The sequence below is a fragment of the Epargyreus clarus genome, unplaced genomic scaffold (genome assembly GCF_041222505.1).
Source record: "Epargyreus clarus isolate Ecla_fem2 unplaced genomic scaffold, WU_Ecla_fem_2.2 ptg000025l, whole genome shotgun sequence".
NCBI lineage: Eukaryota > Metazoa > Arthropoda > Insecta > Lepidoptera > Hesperiidae > Epargyreus > Epargyreus clarus.
In genome coordinates, this window is record NW_027332232.1 from 2,209,454 (window position 1) to 2,232,030 (window position 22,577).

The following is a 22,577-nucleotide window of genomic DNA, read 5'->3' on the forward strand; positions in this document are numbered from 1 at the left end:
GTATATACATAATATTTGTGTAATAACTGTGTTCTAGCAAATAACGAAATTGAATTAGATTTTTTCAATCTTTAAAAAAATATACGGGACGAATTGATAACCTCTCTTCCTTTGGGAAGTCGGTTAATTAAAATAACATTAATTTAATGACGTAATATACATTCCCCTCCAGAGCTGTTCAGCCTTTCGCTCACGTCTAAGACGAAGATCCGAGGGCTGCTGGAGATCATATCCTCGGCTGCGGAGTACTCCGAGCTGTGCATACGTCATCGTGAGGAGAATATCATCAAAGCGCTGGCTGCTAAGTGAGTATATTTTTTGATGTGAAACATCTATAGCCGCACGTAAAACCGATTTCTGGCGTGGCGACGCATGCCGTGCACGCTATACGATGGTATATATATACAGTTTATATGCAGTAGTGTGTACGGTGTGGCGACGCGTCGCCATGCGCAATCGACTGTGCGATTCTCTCCTACTCGATCTGGCGTTAAGCCATCTTTCTCGCTACACTGAGCTCGAATACTATTTTATTTTATCATTATGACATATTTAGTTCCTATCACAATATGTTCTTTTCTGCATATTACTTTTACAAAATAATGTCGATGTTTCACATCTGCCAGGCGTCCCGTGCCGGCTCACATTTTTTTTTAATAAAATTTGTGTTGGCACGCTATAAGAGGATAACTCAAGATTCCGTTCGATAAATGAAAGATTACTTGCCAATATGCTATGCAGTGATAGCCTAGTGGTTAAGAAACTCGGCCTCTCGATCGAGGGGTCCGAGGTTCAAATCCCAGGCACGCACCTCTGATTTTTCAAAGTTATGTGCGTATTAGAAATTAATTATCACTTGCTAAACGGTGAAGGAAAACATCGTGAGGAAACCTGCATACCTGAGATTTATAAAAAAAAAAAAAAAAACTCAAAGGTATGTGAAGTCTACCAATACGCACTTGGCCAGCGCGCTGGACTATGGCTTAATCCTTCTCATTTTGAGATGAGATCCGTGCCCAGCAGTGGGACGGTAATGGGTTTAGTTCGATAAATCGGTCTTTTTGGGTTATTTCGTTGCATTATTTGTGTCACGCATGTATAAAACATATGTAGTTTTGTTAAAAAATATAATTTTATTTGTAAATTTAGCCTTCTATAATTTAGTTTATGGCTCTCTATTCCGTGAACACCGCAGTGCATAAATGTAATGTTAAAATTCTTATAAAATAAATAGTTAAGTGAACGAGTTTAGTGAACCCGTTATTACCCGACTGCCAAGGAAGGGTTATGTTTTTCGCGCGTATCTTGTATGTTTGTCTTTCTTTATTTGATCCGATCTAACAAACGGGTGGATGAATTTCAACAGTTAAGGTGTCATTATATTTGTTTCAATAACCCGAGTGTCCTTAGATAGGTGTAAGTAAAAAAAAATCATAACGGCGGATTTTTGGCGCGAAATAGTAACACATTTAAAAAATAAAGTTAACCGAACCTATCGAGTAGGGTATCAAATGAAAGGAAATTAAACGGAGATTATAAAAACATATTTGTATATATATAAAACAGCAAGGTGACTGACTGACTGACTAACTAAATGACTTTTTCATTTTTCAGAAATCAACGTACAGCCTAAACCAAGGATCTTACAGTTCTGAAATTTTGCACATAGGTTCTCTATATAGCGTGAATAAGTACTAAGAAAGGCCTTTTGGAAATTCTACCCTTAAGAGGGTAAAATAGGGCAAAACAGTTTTTTTGAAATTCTTTAATTTTGAAGCAACTACTATAAAATTTTATATTTGGCTTTCTGGATAGGAACAAGGACGCACTAATTTATCCCCCTCCGAAAAATCAACCCTGTAGAGAGTAAAATAAGGGTTAAAAGTTCATTTGAGCAATCGTCAATTTTGAAGCAAACATTGAAATTTTGTATCAGGCTTGTTAGATAAAAATAATGAAATTCTACCTCTAACGAGGTAAAATAATGACCGAATTTTTGATTTAATGAAATTATATATTTTATAGACCGTAAATGGTGGATTTTTTCGCGAAATAGTAACACGTTTTAAAAAAAGTTAACCAAACCTATCGAGTAGGGTGTCAAAATAAAGGAAATTAAGAGGAGATTACACATACATTATATAATATATCTTATATATAAAATTGTCGTGTTAGTTACCGTACTCCTCCGAAACGACTTCACCGATTTTTACCTAATTTTATATACATATTCAGTAGGTCTGAGAATCGGCCACTATCTATTTTTTTTACCCCTAAGTGATAAAGGTTGTTCACCCTTAACATTTTTTAATTTTTATGGCAACACAACGTTTGCCGGGTCAGCTAGTATACATATGCTCGTATATACACATCGAGATGACTGTCTGACTAAATAAGTGAGTTGCTGTGCCAGAGATCAACGCAAAGGGAAACTGCTGAACTTAAGCGTGCTGGAATTTTACACATAGGTTCTTTATATAGCGTAAATGAGCACTACGAGGTTAAAATAGGATAATATTGTTTGAACATCTTTTGTTTTTCAAGCAGAAACCTACTATGAAATTTTGTATTTGGCTTTCTGGATAAAAATAATGAAATGCCTATTTCACTGCTTTTAGAAATTCTACTTCAACCTTTTTGGTGCAGTCGGGTTTTTGATTTTTTAAATTAATTACTTGTCACTAATGAATTCGCAATAAACATTACTTGAACGTCATTACGATAATGATTTAGTGTGGCAATTAAACATTACTTGGGCATAGGTGTTAATACGGTTCGTGATAGATTAATGGATAAAGATAGATCGTGTGTAGCGGAGGCTTTATATTAGTTTATTTTTGTAACAATAATTACAAATATATTTGTCTTATCGTGTGTGTATTCGTGTTATGCACGCATAAAAATACGAGTGTATTTAGTTTGACAAACCGGTCTTTTCGGGTCTTATCGTGCGCGTATTCATGTTACGCACGCATAAAATATATTTAGTTTGATGATCCGGTCTTTTTGGTTCTTCCTGTAATAATATTCGTGTCATACGCGCATAAAAAAATTAGTTCCGTTTACTGGTCGTTTCGGGTCTTTCCGTAGACGTATTCGTGTCACGCACGCATACAAATATCTCAGTATTTTCGGGTCATACCGTGCACGTATCCGGCGAGCTATTCGTCGATGTGTAACGAACACGTACCATTCCAGGGTGCCGCACAAGCCGACGGCGAGCAGCGGCAGCACGGTGCGCTACAACGAGCCGCACGTGAAGGCGCACGTGCTGCTGCAGGCGCACCTGTCCCGCGCGCAGCTGCCCGCCGAGCTGCAGGCCGACACCGCCGCCGTGCTCACCAAGGTGGGGGTCGGGGGTGCGGGGTGTAGGGGGTCGGGGGGTCGCACGTGCTGCTGCAGGCGCACCTGTCCCGCGCGCAGCTGCCCGCCGAGCTGCAGGCCGACACCGCCGCCGTGCTCACCAAGGTGGGGGTCGGGGGTGCGGGGTGTAGGGGGTCGGGGGGTCGCACGTGCTGCTGCAGGCGCACCTGTCCCGCGCGCAGCTGCCCGCCGAGCTGCAGGCCGACACCGCCGCCGTGCTCACCAAGGTGGGGGTCGGGGGTGCGGGGTGTAGGGGGTCGGGGGGTCGCACGTGCTGCTGCAGGCGCACCTGTCCCGCGCGCAGCTGCCCGCCGAGCTGCAGGCCGACACCGCCGCCGTGCTCACCAAGGTGGGGGTCGGGGGTGCGGGGTGTAGGGGGTCGGGGGGTCGCACGTGCTGCTGCAGGCGCACCTGTCCCGCGCGCAGCTGCCCGCCGAGCTGCAGGCCGACACCGCCGCCGTGCTCACCAAGGTGGGGGTCGGGGGTGCGGGGTGTAGGGGGTCGGGGGGTCGCACGTGCTGCTGCAGGCGCACCTGTCCCGCGCGCAGCTGCCCGCCGAGCTGCAGGCCGACACCGCCGCCGTGCTCACCAAGGTGGGGGTCGGGGGTGCGGGGTGTAGGGGGTCGGGGGGTCGCACGTGCTGCTGCAGGCGCACCTGTCCCGCGCGCAGCTGCCCGCCGAGCTGCAGGCCGACACCGCCGCCGTGCTCACCAAGGTGGGGGTCGGGGGTGCGGGGTGTAGGGGGTCGGGGGGTCGCACGTGCTGCTGCAGGCGCACCTGTCCCGCGCGCAGCTGCCCGCCGAGCTGCAGGCCGACACCGCCGCCGTGCTCACCAAGGTGGGGGTCGGGGGTGCGGGGTGTAGGGGGTCGGGGGGTCGCACGTGCTGCTGCAGGCGCACCTGTCCCGCGCGCAGCTGCCCGCCGAGCTGCAGGCCGACACCGCCGCCGTGCTCACCAAGGTGGGGGTCGGGGGTGCGGGGTGTAGGGGGTCGGGGGGTCGCACGTGCTGCTGCAGGCGCACCTGTCCCGCGCGCAGCTGCCCGCCGAGCTGCAGGCCGACACCGCCGCCGTGCTCACCAAGGTGGGGGTCGGGGGTGCGGGGTGTAGGGGGTCGGGGGGTCGCACGTGCTGCTGCAGGCGCACCTGTCCCGCGCGCAGCTGCCCGCCGAGCTGCAGGCCGACACCGCCGCCGTGCTCACCAAGGTGGGGGTCGGGGGTGCGGGGTGTAGGGGGTCGGGGGGTCGCACGTGCTGCTGCAGGCGCACCTGTCCCGCGCGCAGCTGCCCGCCGAGCTGCAGGCCGACACCGCCGCCGTGCTCACCAAGGTGGGGGTCGGGGGTGCGGGGTGTAGGGGGTCGGGGGGTCGCACGTGCTGCTGCAGGCGCACCTGTCCCGCGCGCAGCTGCCCGCCGAGCTGCAGGCCGACACCGCCGCCGTGCTCACCAAGGTGGGGGTCGGGGGTGCGGGGTGTAGGGGGTCGGGGGGTCGCACGTGCTGCTGCAGGCGCACCTGTCCCGCGCGCAGCTGCCCGCCGAGCTGCAGGCCGACACCGCCGCCGTGCTCACCAAGGTGGGGGTCGGGGGTGCGGGGTGTAGGGGGTCGGGGGGTCGCACGTGCTGCTGCAGGCGCACCTGTCCCGCGCGCAGCTGCCCGCCGAGCTGCAGGCCGACACCGCCGCCGTGCTCACCAAGGTGGGGGTCGGGGGTGCGGGGTGTAGGGGGTCGGGGGGTCGCACGTGCTGCTGCAGGCGCACCTGTCCCGCGCGCAGCTGCCCGCCGAGCTGCAGGCCGACACCGCCGCCGTGCTCACCAAGGTGGGGGTCGGGGGTGCGGGGTGTAGGGGGTCGGGGGGTCGCACGTGCTGCTGCAGGCGCACCTGTCCCGCGCGCAGCTGCCCGCCGAGCTGCAGGCCGACACCGCCGCCGTGCTCACCAAGGTGGGGGTCGGGGGTGCGGGGTGTAGGGGGTCGGGGGGTCGCACGTGCTGCTGCAGGCGCACCTGTCCCGCGCGCAGCTGCCCGCCGAGCTGCAGGCCGACACCGCCGCCGTGCTCACCAAGGTGGGGGTCGGGGGTGCGGGGTGTAGGGGGTCGGGGGGTCGCACGTGCTGCTGCAGGCGCACCTGTCCCGCGCGCAGCTGCCCGCCGAGCTGCAGGCCGACACCGCCGCCGTGCTCACCAAGGTGGGGTCGGGGGGTCGGGGGGTCGCACGTGCTGCTGCAGGCGCACCTGTCCCGCGCGCAGCTGCCCGCCGAGCTGCAGGCCGACACCGCGGGGGGTGCGGGGGGTCAGGGGGTCGCGGGGGGTCGCACGGGGTCGGGGAGTCGCGAGGGGTCGGGGGATCGCAGGGGCTGGAGGCAGTGATGGGTCACAGGGGTCAGGAGAAAAAGGCGTTCATAGGGGACTAATGGTTGGACCTGCAGGGCTGGAAGCACTGGCTGGTCACAGGGGATTAAGGGTCATAGAAGACTAGAAGTCTGAAGGAACTAGGAACTTAGAATAAAGCCGGGGGTGGAGAGGCTGGACGATCTCAGTGGACTGAGGCTTAGAAAGACTGGTGGTTGCTACCTTTTTTTTTGTAACATAGGAGTAGCAGACGAGCATGCAGTCCGCCTGATGGTAAGTGGCTACTGCCGCCCATGGACATCTGTAATCAACCCCAGATAGGATTAGATACTCCTACCTGAGGTCGGCCACAGATGCGCTGCTAACCCTGAGGGCTAAGCTGGAACGCCTCGGAAAAGTATAGTGTTAAACGCTGCTTGCATCAGGAGTAGCAACGTGCCTCAACGAGTTGATTATTGATCTTGCTTGCACTGCTATGTATTATTCAATCTAATTTATTATTTTTAACGTTCCAGGCGATCCGTCTGATCCAGGCTTGTGTGGACGTGGTCTCCAGCAGTGGGTGGCTCTCACCAGCGGTCGCGGCGATGGAGCTGGCGCAGATGGTCACCCAGGCGATGTGGGCCAAGGACTCGTACCTCCGCCAGCTGCCCCACTTCACGCCGGAGCTGGTGCAGCGGTGTGCTGATAAGGTGAGGAGTTCAGAGTTCGGTTTCCGGCTGTGGTACGGTCTCTATGGGCAATTGCCAGGGTGTGTGAAGGAGTTATAGGATAATATAAACGAACTTGCAGGATTAATCACGATATATTACTTGGAATCTGTACACTACATTATACATACACTTGACAGACAGACTGATCAAATCAAAGAGTGACACATAGATATATTTAAAAGTAAATTAATTTACATTGAGTTTATATAATGTATCTTCAACAGTGTGATGGAATTCTACCACAGACTATTGGAAGTCCAAAAACCCTATAATTAGTCCATGTGGTCACGCAGATGACATGGATCCAAAACTCGTACATCCGGCTGTGGTAAGATTTCGATGAGCAAGATTTACCAGGATGTTATGCAACTAGACCACAGATGTTATTTTTAAGGAGTTGAAGGTAGACCCTTAGTCTGTGGCAACATCTTCAGCATAGTATATAATCTATACCGTTGAATGTTACCACAGACCCTTCAAAACCTTGGAACCCTTAACTACTTTTCTTCATAAACCCTAACTTTGTGTTCCCAGGGTGTGGAGACGGTGTTTGACGTGATGGAACTGGAGGACAGTTCCCGTGCGAAGCTGCTGCAACTGTCGCCGACGGAGATGGCTGATGTGGCGCGCTTCTGTAACCGGTATCCTAACGTGGAGCTAACGTATGAGGTATGATGGTGTTTAGTTACCTAATGATGAGGAAGGGGGGGTTGGCTTGAGTACTTTCTAGGGGTTTTTTGGGACCTACTAAAGTTCTAATCGTGGCAAGTGTGGAAAAATCTAATATTGCGCGAGTTGTAAAATTCATTTATTTCCTGGAGTTGAAAATTCATATTTTGTTGGTGTGGAAAATTCAAATCGTGCTCGAGTTGGAAACTTAATCGAAAATTCAAATCTTTTTTCACGGGTGAAAAATTCTAATCTTGCTAGGGTGGAAAATTTATATATTTTCGGGGCAGGAAAATTCTATTTTTTCCCAGGGGTCGAAAATCCTAATTCTGCTTTGGGTGAAAAATTCTTATTTTGCTAGGTGTGAAAAATCCTAATTTTGCTTAGGTGTGAAAAATCCTAATTTTGCTAGGGTGGAAAATTCTAATCTTGCCATGGGAAGTAAATTCAAATCTTGCCATGGGAAGTAAATTCAAATCTTGCCAGGGGAGGAAAATTTTGGCACAATTTTTAAAGCTTGCCCTTGGTAGGCAACCGATACAATGTTACAAAAACCCGCTATATAATATAATGATTATCACTGGTCAACAGTGGTTTTGTTGCCCTTGAAGTGAGAGTGGTTTCGAATACTTTTATGTTATTAATTTAAGAAACTAAAAACAGTTTTTGAATATTGGCTCTAGTTTTTTTTTTTAATTCATCAATATTATATTATACAAAAAGGCAGTCAGTATAGGAACAAAAACAAGTATATTAGTAGAAATCTTTTTTTATTAAATATTCTTATAAATTATCAAGTTTTAATATTCAATTAAGGTAAAAACAAGTGACAAATAACAAAAAAACATATGTATATTTATGTTAAATCTCTGAAAAATGTATTTTATATGCTTGTCTTTTAAGACCTTTTTCAGGACAATCTCTTTTTAAAGACCAGTAGTAATATGCCATCATATGGCTATTCCATCTTCACTTATACCTTTCTTCCATAACTTTAAGGTCTTGGTGGAAGCGCTCTCCCTGTTCTTCACTATAATCTCCCAGATTCTCAGGAAATCTATCTCTAAATGACTGTGGAGATAGCAATTTTATACTCGTGTGTGCTCCTAAATTCTTAAAGCTCCTCAACATTTTCTGTACTATTTCTTCGTACTTTGTTGCTTTATTACTACCTAAACAACCTTTAACATCCGCTACGCAATAGTAACAATCATCAAAATGATTTTTCGGCTTCATCCAGATCATTGGAATACCAAATTCTAGTCCGCGGCGTTCTCTTTTTTTCCGCAAACGTAACGACTCAACATAAGACTTACAAACTTTATGAGGAACCCACGACTTATTTTGTTTTTCAATATGTAAACCAAAATATTCTGTATGTACCTCATGATATAGTCTGTAATATTTCGCGTCTGTTTTATTTTTATATAAACACCACAAATGTAACGAAAAACGTCTGGGCTATATTTGCATTTTCTTCGCGTAGTATTCATATTTCTAGAACAAAATAAACATTAATATTATATCAACCAAAATAAAAAAGTACTTTACTACACGGAAACATAAACAAACAATACAAAAACACAATATGGAAATGTGTAATAAATCAAGTATTAGCAACTTACCCAAAAGCGCGTTGTGCGTCTTTTAACCTTAAGAAAACACTGATTTCGACGGTATTTACACGAAATGAGGGGAGGGGGTGACGTGACGTGGGGTGGGAGTCACGTGACGTTTATGTAGCAACCTCTGTACTGCATAAGAATAACTATTAACATTTATGAAAACATAACTTTTATGATATTATAATTTGGATGACCTGGAATATCGATTTCAGAGGAAAAATAATTAAAAAACAAAAAATGCCAAATTAAAAAAAACAAGAGCCACTTCAGCAATTTTATAAATATATTCGAATTTTGTAAGTTTGAAAGTAAATAAATCCAAAGAGATATCCAGGGCAACAAACAAAAATATATTTTTTGTTGACCTGTGTTATGAATATAACTTATTAACTAATATTATGTGTTTTAAGGTGAAGAACGAACGTCGTCTACGAGCTGGTAAGCCGATAGTGGTGGAAGTTTCGCTGGAGCGAGAGGACGACATCGTGGGACCTGTAATAGCTCCGTTCTTCCCGCAGGTGCGTACGGGAAAATAGTATGCAGTGACGAACGTTAAATGGCCTGCATTTAGTCTAAAAAGTTACGAATTACATTAACGACATTAGATTACGAATGTGCAGGTTGAATATATTTGTAGCGACCTCCCGCTATTCGACAAGAGATGGCGCCACGAGTATTCTGAACCACGCTATCGAAGTTTTCTAAATATCTGGCATATATACAAGTTCCGAACTGAGACTGTTGGAGCGCGGCCGCTCCCCGGGCATGATCACCTAGCCCGGCGGGAGATCTCCCTTTGCCAAATATTAAATGCGCGCAGAATTTTTCTTATACTTTCGGATCGGGCTATTCACTTTGACAATATATAATTATTTAACTGACTCAAGTAGAATTTGAATTATAATGAATTTATTTAACATTAATTTACATTAATTATGTTTTGTTTTTTAGAAACGCGAGGAAGGCTGGTGGGTGGTGATAGGCGACCCTAAATCGAATTCTCTACTGTCCATAAAACGAGTGTCGCTTGCTCGCAGCGCCAAAGTGCGCCTGGACTTCATATGCGGTGAGAAACTCGACAACATTACATCCTACTACATTACATCCTACTTTTCAGGAGACAAAAATAATTTATAACTAAAGTTATTAATAACTAAAGTTATTAATTATTGGAATTAATAAACGATGGATTTTTTACGTTAAGTAAACTTAATAACTAAAGTTATTAATTATTTTTGTCTCCAATTAATTGTTTATTAATTCCAATAATTAATTAAGTAAACTTAACGTAAAAAATTCCATCGTTTTCTTTAAAAAAATAATGAAACTATTATTATGTTCCATTGAGATGTGTATCGACAAATTTGAAAACTACATAAAAATAATTTGAAGGTGTTGGAACCCTCTGTGGTTCGACTCAGGCGGCACCAGCGCCACACCTATATCTGTTATAACAGCAGTGTTTGAAGGGTGTGATGAGGGATAAATAGGAATATCTCGTCTTGTCTGGGGTTGTTTACAGATGACCAATCAAGTGGGCTGCATGCTCGTCTGCTATTCCTGTACTATATAAAAAAAAACACAAAAAATGAATTTTTATACGCTCCTATAGTTTGATGAAGAGATGGATTAATTTATTATAATATTACTATCATCAGGCACATCTGGACGCCACACGTACACACTCTACTTCATGTCGGATGCGTATCTTGGTGCTGATCAGGAGTACAAGTTCACCGTGGACGTCCAGGAGACAGCCTCGGGCTCCAGCGACTCTGAATAGAACGAGGATGTAGGGGTTGAGATAAGATAAAAGAGAGGTAGACAAAAGATGAAAGATTGAAGGGTAGAATGATGTAGGGAGGATGGGGGTAAGTTAAAAGATACACAAACACAGATACAAAAATAATAAAGGATTAAGAAGAGATTGAAAGATAGATAGATAATGGATTGAGATTGGAGATAAAAGGCAATGTGTACACTAAATCTAGTAGGAATAGACAACAATACAAGATAACACCTAAAAAAAGGAATATATGACTAAAGATAAAGAAAAGATTGGAGAATTAAAAAGGGAATGTAAACTAAAAGCAATAGAAATAGGAAGAGAGAGGGACATAAGATAAAAGGTAAAAGATTAAGAAAAAACAATGTGTACAATAAAACCAGTTGAAATGAACAATACAAGATAAAAAAGGAACATGAAGCAATTAATGATAAAAGATAGATAATTTTAGAGAAAGAAGTAATGGAGAACCTAACGGTATAAAGAAAAAAGATGGGAGGCTGTCCTATTTCAAAGGAACAGGAAGAGGGAGATGTAAAAATGAAGTTTTCATTTCTTTTTGAACATAAAATACTTTGTTTTGTGATTTCGTTTGTTATGATTTATGATTATATTGGTATAATAAAGTAAATGTCGTTTTTATATCCTTGCCTAACCATTAATATAATTTAATATCAATCAAATAATATATAATTTAATTAATAATAAATAATTTAATTAATATAATTTAATGCAGCACATGTAACAATTTAAATTTAAAACACGTTAAAACTTGATTAAAATAAAATATCTTTGGCTTTATACTGCGTTAAAAAAATTATACAAGTTCATTAAGTCCATCAAGCGCCATCTGTTATTGAGTGGCAGAAATATCGCAAACAAAATATCGTAATGTACTATTTGTATTGCTTTTAAATAAAACCTACAAGTCCATCAAGCGCCATCTGTTGTTGAGTGGCAGAAATATCGAAAACAAAATTATTTTTGTATTACTTTTAAATAAAATTTACAACGCCATCTGTTGTTGAGTAGCAGAAATATCGCAAACAAGAATTTTTTACTGTTCCATTAAGCGCCATCTATTGGTGAAATGCAGAAATATCCCAAATAAAATTATTTTAGTGTTACTTTTAAATAAAACTAACAAGTCGATCAAGACCCATCTATTGGGGAATTGCAGCAATATCGGAAACAAGATTATTGTAGTTTTAATCTTTAAAAAAATTACAAGTCCATCAAGCGCCATCTATAGGTGAATTGCAGAACCTTTACGTCGCACACAATTTATTCTAGATGTAACTTTTTAAGCGCCATCTAGTGGGGGTGTTGAAACTAATTTGGCACTTTGATTACTAACTTAGAAAGTGGTCACTAGATGGCGCTGGCCTATTAAACAATGTATAATATTAACATGCAATTATAAGGAAATAGTTACTCCGGCATCCGAGGTTGAGTAAATATTTACTCGTCTTAGGTACCTAATTAACGTACTTTGATTAAATATGTTTACACACTTCTTAATAGATAAACTTGTAAAATAATTTAGTATTATTTTAATTTTACAAGACTTTATCTTTCCAGCATAGATTAGTACTTTCCAGTCATTATTTTTTTGAAAAGCTATTTTATACGTGGTTTTCTGTAAGTATATACTATCACTTCTCTGTGAGTATATACAGACTTTTCCGAGGCGTTCCCGCTTAGTCCTCAGGGGTAGCGGCGCATCTGTGGCCGACCTGAGGTAGGAATATCTAATCCTATCTGGGGTTGATCATAGATGTCCATGGGCGGCAGTAGCCACTTACCATCACGTGGACTGTATGCTCATCTGCTACCCTTATATTATAAAAAAAATCACTACCCTTTTCCAGCAACTTCGTATTATACATAAATCATAACATCATAATATAATGATGTTTAATATTTGCCCCTTTGGGTTGATTTTTCAAAAAACAGTCGGATCGAAAAATTAGGTATTTCGATATTTAAAAATTCGAAATCAATCAATCAGAAAACTACGGATCAATTCAAATTCGAAATCAATTAGTAAAGGAATCTTTGAACTGATTTTTACCCAGTTTTAACCATAATTCAAAATTTGAACAATTATCAAGAACCGATGACAACACACGATTTTAATAATTTTGACCCATGCTACTTATGAGGATCGTCTGGATTAACGATTTTCGTTGTAAGATTTTAGCTTAGTTTTTGCATTTTTATGATATATTTTATTATATAAATATCGAAGTAAGATTTCCACTTCTTAATTAAGTGTAGCTAATAAGACAACGGTCTTAAGATATACTTATTGATTATATTTATCTGCTACGTGTCAACAGCATTCTAGAATGACGAAACCTAGGTATCAATAGATTGTATCTCTCATAAATCCCTATCTATTCATTAGATAACAAACTTCAATCCATTTGACGTGAATATCTTAAGTGGTCTGCATTTTCATAAACAATCTATAACATATTTGAGGACAATGACTGTTCATTGTTTCACAATGTGTAGAACAGCAAAGGTTAGGAAAAGTTTCTGAATGTAAAGATAAGGTATACAGATGCGTACTTATATTAAGATAAAATATCTAATTTTAATATGTATCTGCTTTGAATATTTTGTTTTTCCATTATGCTAAAAATGTTGCAAAGTGAATTAAAATGAACTGAAAATTTAAGTCCCATTAAGCTTGATCTTATTTCAATCTGAAAAAAGTTTGCGAGGCAACCATGGGGCAATATTAATTATTTATTTTAATGTCATTTAAACTCAATAATACCCTAAATATTATCGTTCACTCTTGTCTTTATTAGAAATTAAAACTAAGGTACTTTAATTGTAAAGAAAAATATAACTAATAAGAAAACCTTAAATAAAACTACTATTTAAGTAAAATATACGAGGAAACTTGGAAAAGAAGCTAATAATCCGATGAATGTTTACGTTTCTTCAAATATACAGTAATTCGAGTGCATACTTTGAAAATAACATGCGTCCCATATTCCCCAAACCAATACCATAATCAATTACTCAATATACAATGCTAAATGCATAAATTTCGAAATAAACTCATGCGATATTCCCTATTTAAAAGCTCTTAACAAAACAATTAAAAATTGCATGAAGGTATGTGGGAAAAATTAGTCAGTTTTGAATGATTTTTACAATTTTTTTACGTGTTCAGCGTATGTTCCTTAAGCCCCGACATTTTCTAGGAAAATAATTTATCATACATATCAATTAAGTAGGAAAATCTTGACCTTTTAGCTGTCTCATTGTAATAGATTACATAGTTTATTTTCCGTATGTGTATAGGTTCATTCCCTTGAAGGTTCTTCCCCAAGCAGCCAATCAGGTCAGCCTGTAGCCTAAACACTGTGCGTTGCTACCTCAAGCAAGATTTACTCTGAAATATGAAAGTTGTTTCCCCAAGGCTAAGTTTAACAACGAATCAGGGTCTCATAATGTTGTCTTAAAACCAGATTTTTGTCATCATACCAGTAGCAGACGAGCATCCAGTCCATTTGATGGTAATTGGATAATGCCGCCCATGGAAACGTGTAATCAACCCCAGATTGTATTACATTCCTGTCTGAGGTGGCCACAGATGCGCCGCTACCCCTGACGACTAATAAGCTGGAACGCCTCGGAAAAGTATATCTCCCTTACCACTCAAAATACACTATAATACACTACCAATCCTACAGTTGTAAAATAAAACAACAGCATAGCCGATAATAACTTTTATTTCAAAATAAACGTAAATAAAAAACAAATATAGGCACTAGGCATATATGTTTTGGTTGAACTTACGATAAATTAAAATAACTATACGAAATGGAACTTAAAATCACAATTTTATCAAACAGCCTATATTTCGTACGTATGGGCTTGCTAGTACAAACCTAGGAATTATTTTAAAAATTAAAAATGGTTTTGTGACTATTATAGTTGCATAGTGGAGTAAATCTTAGTCATTTGACAGTTGACATTTATTTTGACAGATGTCAATGTCATTATTGTAGCGATTTTTTAGCGGGAAAATCTGTCGCTAATTAATTGATTTGAAACAATAAAAAACAATGCATATTAAACTAATTTACTTTCTTTTATTATAGTCAATCTAATGACAAGTTTAATTCTACAAGGACTATGTCTATTTCAATAGTATAATAATTATTTAACATGATTTAATGAGATAGATATAATTTATACTTAAATCACAGATGCATCTTAACTTATTACAGGTAAAATATGGATAATTTACTGGTTATATATTAATCCATTCATAGTTTTTGATTTTTTGTAGTATGCATAGGAGTAGCAGACGAGCATGCAGTCCACCTGATGGTAAGTGGCTACTGCCATATGGACATCTGTAATCAACCTCAGATAGAATTAGATTTATCTGAGATTGGTCACAGATACATTTTTTATAATTAGGAGGAACAGACGAGCATGCAATCCACCTGATGGTAAGGGGCTATTGACGTATGGACATCTGTAATAAACCCCAGATAAGTTTACCTGAGGTCGGTCACAGATGCGCTAACCGAGGACTAAGCAGGAACTCCTCGGAGACATATCTCCCTTACCACACCCTTTAAAGAACAGCAGTGCCTAACACAGCAGTAGTAAGATGCATCTAAGATTTATATGTCTGAGTTTAAACAACTTTCTGGAGGTACTCGTCAAAGAGGTACAGAGCCAGCGAGAGGTCCTGTCCGTTGTTGGAAACGATAAACTTCTTCAGGTCGGTGGTGTGGCCGGCCAGATCCCTGATCAGCTTGGCTTGGTACTCCACGAACTCCTCCTCCAGGTATTGAGCGATCTGGGGATGACAAAAACATTACATTTTTTGTAATGGAGAAATGAAGTATCATCATCATCATCAACCCATTACTCTCCCACTACTAGGCACGGGTCTTATCTCAGAATGAAGGTTAGGCCAAAGTCCACCGCGCTGGCCAAGTGCGTATTGGTAGACTTCACATACCTTTGAGATTTTTTTTATATATATCTCAAGTATGCAGATTTCCTCATGATGTTTTCCTTCACCGTTTAAGCAAGAAATTAAGTTTAGTCTGCGTAAACCTGCTAGTCCGCTCTGAATATAGAAATGAATCGCGTCGCCATAGCAAATTGTATGACTACACCTGCTCGCAACAACTTCAGAGTTGACTAGCAGTTTTCTACAAACTATACACATCTTTACTATCAATGCGAATTTGAGCATTTGTCATGAAATTTTGTACACACGTTGTCAGGCGTTCAGAAAAGGACATAGGGTACCTTATATTCCGTAAAACAGTGCCGTTCCTAAGGGATAGATAACCTCTGACTGCGTACGAAGCCGCGGGTGAAACATAGTAAAGAATATTGAACAAAATAAGACACAGTATTATTTTGTTATTTAATTTTTGCCTTAACAATTAGCCTTTTCTTTTAGTTTGTTCTTATCATTACTTCATAGTTTGATTCTTATAAGCGACACAATTTGATAGTGATGTAGTGCAATAATGTAGTGGGTTTTTTTTTGCAAAATGTTCAATTCTCAACTATGAAAATAGGTTTTTTTATGAAATGTAAATATGCAGTTTTGCTTTATGCCCAATTGTAACTCTTTTAAAATTTTTTGTTATTAAAAATATAAATTTTGGATTTGGCCTAACACATTTTTGAAAAATTCATCCTATAATAATGCTGGTATTTATTTCTTCTATGACAAAAAAAAAGGCACTATATTTTAAAATCTACGCTAAAATCGCATAAGAAAAATTAAATCCTGACAATCCTGATGGGACAAAATTGTGTATTGTCATTGGTTCTTGATAATTGTTCAAAGTTTTGATTGATTCTGACCATTCTAAAAGGGTGAAAATCGAATTTAAAGATTCCATTACATTTTAAAATTATTAAATTAAATTTTAAAATGGTTATAAAAATGACATAGCTACTCACCTCAGGGTCATGCGACTTAGCATTATTCCTCGTAGCCTCCCTGTGAATGTGGAAAGCGCGTTCAGCCATCTCCTTCTGTGTGTCGAGCGCGTGGGCCAGGGAGCCCAGCTCTTGCAGCTCGATGGTCACGTTCTTGGCAGCACTGGCCTGGGTGGAGCGACTAGTGAAGTCCATCTCGTCACCTGTTCAATCATGTTTATTTTGTATAGGCCTTTGGAGATAGTTATAAATTGTCAGTTATTACTTTTTCTTATAATATAGGAGTAGCAGACGAGCTTGCAAGCACTTGATGAGGTAATGATGTATGAAACGGTAAGTGGTGGAACCCTTTGTGGTTCGACTCCGGCGGCACCACGGCCACACCTATTTCCACCTAATAACAGCAGTGTTAGGCGCTGCTGTGTTCCGGTTTGAAGGGTGTGGTAAGGGAGACAGACTTTTCCGAGGCGTTCCAGCTTAGTCCTCAGGGGTTGCGGCGCATCTGTGGCCGACCTCAGGTAGGAATATCTAATCCTATCTGGGGTTGATTACAGATGTCCATGGGCGGCAGTAGCCACTTACCATCAGGTGGACTGCATGCTCGTCTGCTACTCCTATATTATAAAAAAAATAATAATAAGTGGTTACTGCCGCCCATGGACATCTATAACCACAGATAAGATAAAGAGTCCTATTTGAGGTTGATAACAGATGCATTGTTACCCTTTAGGGCTAAGTTAGAATGCCTTAGATAAACATGTCTCCTTTACCACATCCTTCAAACTAGAACACAGCAGCGCTACACTTCTGTTATTAGGCTGAAATAGGTGTGGCGATGGTACCGCTGGAGTCGAACCACAAAATATTCTACCACTTTTGACATATGAAAAGTAAACCAATCCGCACTCGACCAGCACGGGAAACTATGGCTCTAAATTCTTCGCAATCTGAGAGATCTTTGCCCAGCACCTCTGATTTATATGAGTGTATTAAAAGAATAATTATCACTTGATTTAAAAGTAAAGAAAAACATTGTTCATAAGTCATCATAAGTCATAAGTCATAATTATTTATTTGCATGAATGTGGTTAGTAGGTTGTACAGAATTTTACAGTTTCTCACATTTGCCATATTTGGCGTGCAAAATACTATTGGGTAACCATTAGCGAAAATATTCTGTAAGGTGTGTAATTAAATTAGGCTACTGTGATGAATTATGGCTTAAGCTCTTCTCAATCTGAGAGTAAGCCCAAGTTCATTTGGACAGTAGAGGGTTGGTCCACCTGATGGTAAGTGGCTACCCTCAAACCAGAACACAACAGCGCTTAACACTGCTGTTATTAGGCAGAAATAGGTGTAGCGATGGTACCGCTGGAGTCAAACCGGAAGGCTTTACCACCTTAAAATGATAATGAGTGCTAACAATGACAAAATAAAACTTGTAAAAAAGTCAAGCAAACTTACCTCTCATAGTAATATGCTTGATCAGCTCAATGCTCTTTGCCCATGTATCATCAGACAGCTTCTTGAAGAGCTTCGTGAAGCCGGCTCTGTTGGTTTGGTAGTTGTTGAAGTACGCTGCGGAGAGGAGGTACTGGTAGGACCTCTCGATGTGGAGGTTAGCGTACGCTTGCATCTCTATTGCTACGTTGCCATGTCTGCCGTAGTTGCCATAGACCGCATTACAACTTGGTAACACTGGAATAACATGCAATTTAGAGACGCTTTCCCATATGACGACTCAAGGTTTTTTGACGTGACAACGTCTTAAATTAGGTTGCGGCTGGGAGTCACTTATGAAAAAGTGTAACGCCCGGTAACGTTACGATGAGTCACCGAACGAGAGAGAGGCCCGCCGAATGCCTTGCGTCTCTCTCCCACTCAACTATGATCGGTCTGCCGCGCGCGCAGCACTAGAGACTAAACAAAATATATTTCTATAGTTAAAATTTGTGCAATTCTTATTTTCATTCAATTTCTTGTTCCTATTGTGCAATTTAATTATATTCATATCAATAAATATTCTACCGAGAAAAAGACGTTGTCACGTAAAATCTTCGCCCGTAAAACCGACTTTACAGGCAACCATTTTTTAACCTAATTGCAGAGAGTAATGTTAATGTCTCTTAAACATATCTTATATATAAAATTCTCGTGTTACAATCACAATGTTAGTTACCGTACTCCTCCGAAACGGCTTTACTGATTTTCACCAATTTTTATATTCATTTCAGTAGGTCTGAGAATCGGCTACTATCTATTTTTCATACCCCTAAGTGATAAGGGTTGTTCACCCTTAACATTTTGATGTGAAACATCTATAGCCGCACGTAAAACCGATTTCTGGCGTGGCGACGTATGCCGTGGCGACGCGTCGCCACGCTATACGATGGTATATATATACAGTCTATATGCAGTAGTGTGTACGGTGTGGCGATGCGTCGCCATGCGCAAGAATTAAGTAGTCACGATTTGAAATAAATACGTAAATTTTTGTATTTAATGAAAATAAATGTTTATTCAATAAATAGTCATCGTTATCTAGAAAAAAATCGTAATATTTCATTTTATCATTATGACATATTTAGTTCCTATCACAATATGTTCTTTTCTGCATATTACTTTTATAAAATAATGTCGATGTTTCACATCTGCCAGGCGTCCCGTAACGGCTCACATTTTTTTTTATTTATATACAACATTTGGTCAGCTAGTGTATGTATTAGTAACTTTAGCCCAAACTCGATGGTTATTAACATATAATGTTGAAGCAATGATAGCCTAGTGGTTAACTCAGCCTATTGATTGAGCTCAGGTTCAAATCCTGGGCACGCACCTCTGATATTAAATGTTATGTGCGTATTAGAAATTAATTATCTCTCGCTTAAACGGTAATGGAAAACATCGGGAGGAAACCTCCATACCTGAGGACTAAAAAAAAACAAAGTTCTTCAAAAGTATGTGAAGTCTACCAATACGCACTTGGCCAGGCGGTGGACTATGGCCTAATCCTTCTCATTCTGAGAGGAGACCCGTGCCCAGCAGTGGGACAGTAATGGGTTGATGATGTTGTTGGGTTTGTCTTATATGTCAATGACAGGCTATAAATAGTCAGTCATCATCAACCCATTACTGTCCCACTGCTGGGTACGGGTCTCCTCTCAGAATGAGAAGGATTAGGCCATAGTCCGCGTATTGGTAGACTTCACATACCTTTAAGATTTTTTATAAATCTCTCAGGTATGCAGGTTTCCTCACGATGTTTTCCTTCACCGTTTAAGCAAGTGATAATTAATTTCTAATACGCACATAAATTTGAAAATCAGAGGTGCGTGCCTGGGATTTGAACCTCGGACCCCTCGATCGGGAGGCCGCGTTTCTTAACCACTAGGCTATCACTGCTGCGTAAATAGTCAGTATTATACTTTAAAATAAAATATTTATGTAGATATAGGAGGAATCAGTGAATGTGTTGACAAATGGAGGTCTGCTCTGCGAGATAAGAGGTAAAATAACAATATCGATATATTTTTTTTTACAGACTTTTATACAAATGTTATTTTATTTCAAATTATTCATTTCTTGATACATTCATGAAATATAACTGAAAATTAAGGCATTCCAGCTTAGTCCTCAGGATAGCAATACATCCGTGCCCAATCCTTAATAAGACTCTAGCATTATCTAAGGTTGGGTTTAAAGAATCTTTATTTTCTCATAAGACATACATGGTCACTTAAAATGAGAAAACTTAAACTATTTACATAATAAAGCTGTGTCCGGGAGTCGCGAGTATTATATAGTGTAATAGTAATTTATGTGTGTGTGAGCGTGAGCGTGAGTGTGAGTGTGTACTGTGTGTGTGTGAGTGAGTGAGTGAGTGAGTCTGTGTGTGTGTGCATGCGTGTCTATTAAATTGTATGTAGGGTGATTACAGATATCCATGGGCAGGCCATGATGTCCACTTATAGTCCGCGTAAAACTGCTAGTCCGCTGTGAATATAGAAATGAATCGCGTCGCCATAGTAATTGTATGACTACACCTGCTCGCAACAACTTCAGAGTGGACTAGCAGTTTGGCGCGAACTATACCATCACTTGGACTGCACGCGAAATAGCTGCTTCCTTCATAGATTAGTAAAGATACTTCGCCGCCTTGGAATTGAATGAAGCCACAAACGGCTTATTTTAGTAAGTTCTTTTTTTTAATCCTTGAGAAATAAAAACATTTTTAGAGAAATTTACGAATAAATAACTAATTTACGTAATAATTACGTAATAAATAAATAATTACTTCAAATATTTTAGGGACATTTTAGCACGGAGACGTGGCAAAACTTTTTTACGCAACTATTTCAATTCTCAAAAATGGGTACATTTTCTTGTTAGGAGTGAGTAATCTTTACTAATCTATGGCTTCCTTATAAAAAAAATCAAATATTAATACATACGAAAATTGTCTGTCATCCTGGCCTGTCCACACTCATTGATGGCATCGTGTAAGCACGTGTTGACGCCGAAGGCCCCAGGCACAGCCAGGAGGCAAGCTACTAGCACGATTGTCTTCATTCTGCAGGACAAACATTTAAAATTGTATGTATATAAATCGGCGGAATACTGAACATTACCTTCTTCTCGCTTGGAATTTGTTTGTTAAGAAAAAGAAGTTTATGATTATGTTCGAAATTCGAAAACTGGGCGCATGCTACAAACATTTACAATAATTCATCATAATAAAAGTTGATCAGCAGTAGTTCTCGTATGTTTCAGCAAGGTTGATGATCATGTTCGAATTTCAAATATTGGATGATAGTAGGTAGGTATTCTTTATTCAAATATTTTTTATAAGTAATCTATATTACAATAAAAATCATTCTATTAATGATCCGCGTTGCAGTCACATGTTTCCTAGAGAACCGGGTTTGATTCTCACACAAGAAAACAAGTTTCCGATTTTATTGTTGTTTAGAACCTTAACCGGGTATCGAACCTACGACTTTGTGTAGACAATAAGTGACAACTGCACAATACAACTCCTTTATAGAAAAAAACTAGTTCTGAAAGCAAATAATCCGAAGCAAAAAACTAATACAATAGGTACTATAACTTGTTCGAACGAAAAATTAAAATATTTATTTTTATCTTCATTATTTCTTTACCCTTGACTTTAGGATATTACGTTTCTTAGATTAATTCAGTAATTAAAGAATCTTAGCTACGATAGAAGCGATATAAAATAAGCTTAATCTGTTTTTAATCACGAATATATCAAAATATTTGGATTGACCACTATCGATGAGATTATTGTGAAAACAGCCAATCAATCTGATTTATTACCGGATTACAACGTATTTAGATAAAACAGTAATCGAATGACGATGCAATAAATTTTAAAAAAGATAAATATAAATTACTATTATGGCATAATGTAACTACTTCCCTATTATTGCACATTGTTTTGGAACCACCCACTTTTAAAAAGAAAACATGAAGAAAAAAAATGTTGAATTCCAAATTTAAATAAAAAAAAAAACTGTCAAATACACAAAAGAGATCGAAGGGCAAAACGTACAAAGACAATAATTAAGAAAATCCGTAAATACTTACGTGTGAATTTCTAAATGCGTTTTAAATTTCGAATCAATTAAAATAAGTTAGCAGATATCGTGCAGTCGAAAGTACTGCCTTTACACACACTGGCGCAGAAGGCGACTTCCAACAAAGAACCGATCTAGACGATGATAATGTGTGACAAACAATATTTATAATTTATTTTCCGTATACTCCGTATGACAGCGAGCGCTTTACAAAGGTGAAGTTTTCGTCGTCATTGGCTGAAGTTGGCACTGCACTAAGTGTTGTCAACTTCGAAAATCAAATTACCCAACCTAACTAAATATTTCAAGTTTTTAACAAACTTCTACACACAATAAATCTTTAACAATTAAGAGAATACTATTCCTGATCGCTGCTGTGTTATTCAATAAGATTTAAATGCATAAATATTATATGTTACTTTACAATTTTGCAGCGTAATTGGGAGATTTTATATAGCAACATTGTTGACCCTGCCGCCTCCCCGCACATTCCCTACATATGACCTAAAGAATGACGTCTACCTACTAACCGG

General features: G+C 40.5%; 2 protein-coding genes and 1 long non-coding RNA gene across 4 annotated transcripts in view; 2 read left to right on the forward strand and 1 right to left on the reverse strand.

The window, feature by feature from the left end:
* l(3)72Ab (U5 small nuclear ribonucleoprotein l(3)72Ab) overlaps positions 1–11,129 on the forward strand; it is a 51,370-nt gene extending 40,241 nt beyond the window's left edge. Inside the window, exons 36-42 of the mRNA XM_073087120.1 lie at positions 173–305; positions 3,199–3,346; positions 6,221–6,397; positions 6,953–7,087; positions 9,123–9,230; positions 9,664–9,778; positions 10,371–11,129. Of these exons, the coding sequence (XP_072943221.1) occupies positions 173–305; positions 3,199–3,346; positions 6,221–6,397; positions 6,953–7,087; positions 9,123–9,230; positions 9,664–9,778; positions 10,371–10,495 (941 nt within the window). The 3' untranslated portion in view covers positions 10,496–11,129. The remainder of the gene's footprint in view (positions 1–172; positions 306–3,198; positions 3,347–6,220; positions 6,398–6,952; positions 7,088–9,122; positions 9,231–9,663; positions 9,779–10,370) is intronic.
* Positions 11,130–14,235: 3,106 nt separating this feature from the next.
* Fer2LCH (ferritin 2 light chain) lies at positions 14,236–22,268 on the reverse strand. Of its 2 annotated transcripts, none has more exons than XM_073087112.1 (6): positions 22,055–22,268; positions 20,899–21,017; positions 17,912–18,145; positions 16,469–16,650; positions 15,020–15,338; positions 14,236–14,894 (listed from the first exon to the last, which is right to left on the reverse strand). In XM_073087112.1, exons 2-5 carry the CDS (start codon positions 21,014–21,016, stop codon positions 15,174–15,176), a joined length of 699 nt encoding a protein of 232 aa, XP_072943213.1. In that variant the 5' UTR covers position 21,017; positions 22,055–22,268; the 3' UTR covers positions 14,236–14,894; positions 15,020–15,173. The 2 variants fall into 2 exon arrangements, with proteins under 2 accessions (XP_072943213.1, XP_072943212.1); XM_073087111.1 differs by having other exon boundaries at positions 14,236–14,851; positions 14,977–15,338.
* Positions 20,017–20,575, forward strand: LOC140752788 (uncharacterized). The gene is made up of 2 exons (XR_012103457.1): positions 20,017–20,136; positions 20,374–20,575. It is a non-coding gene; the product is annotated as an uncharacterized LOC140752788 (long non-coding RNA).
* Positions 22,269–22,577: the final 309 nt, after the last annotated feature.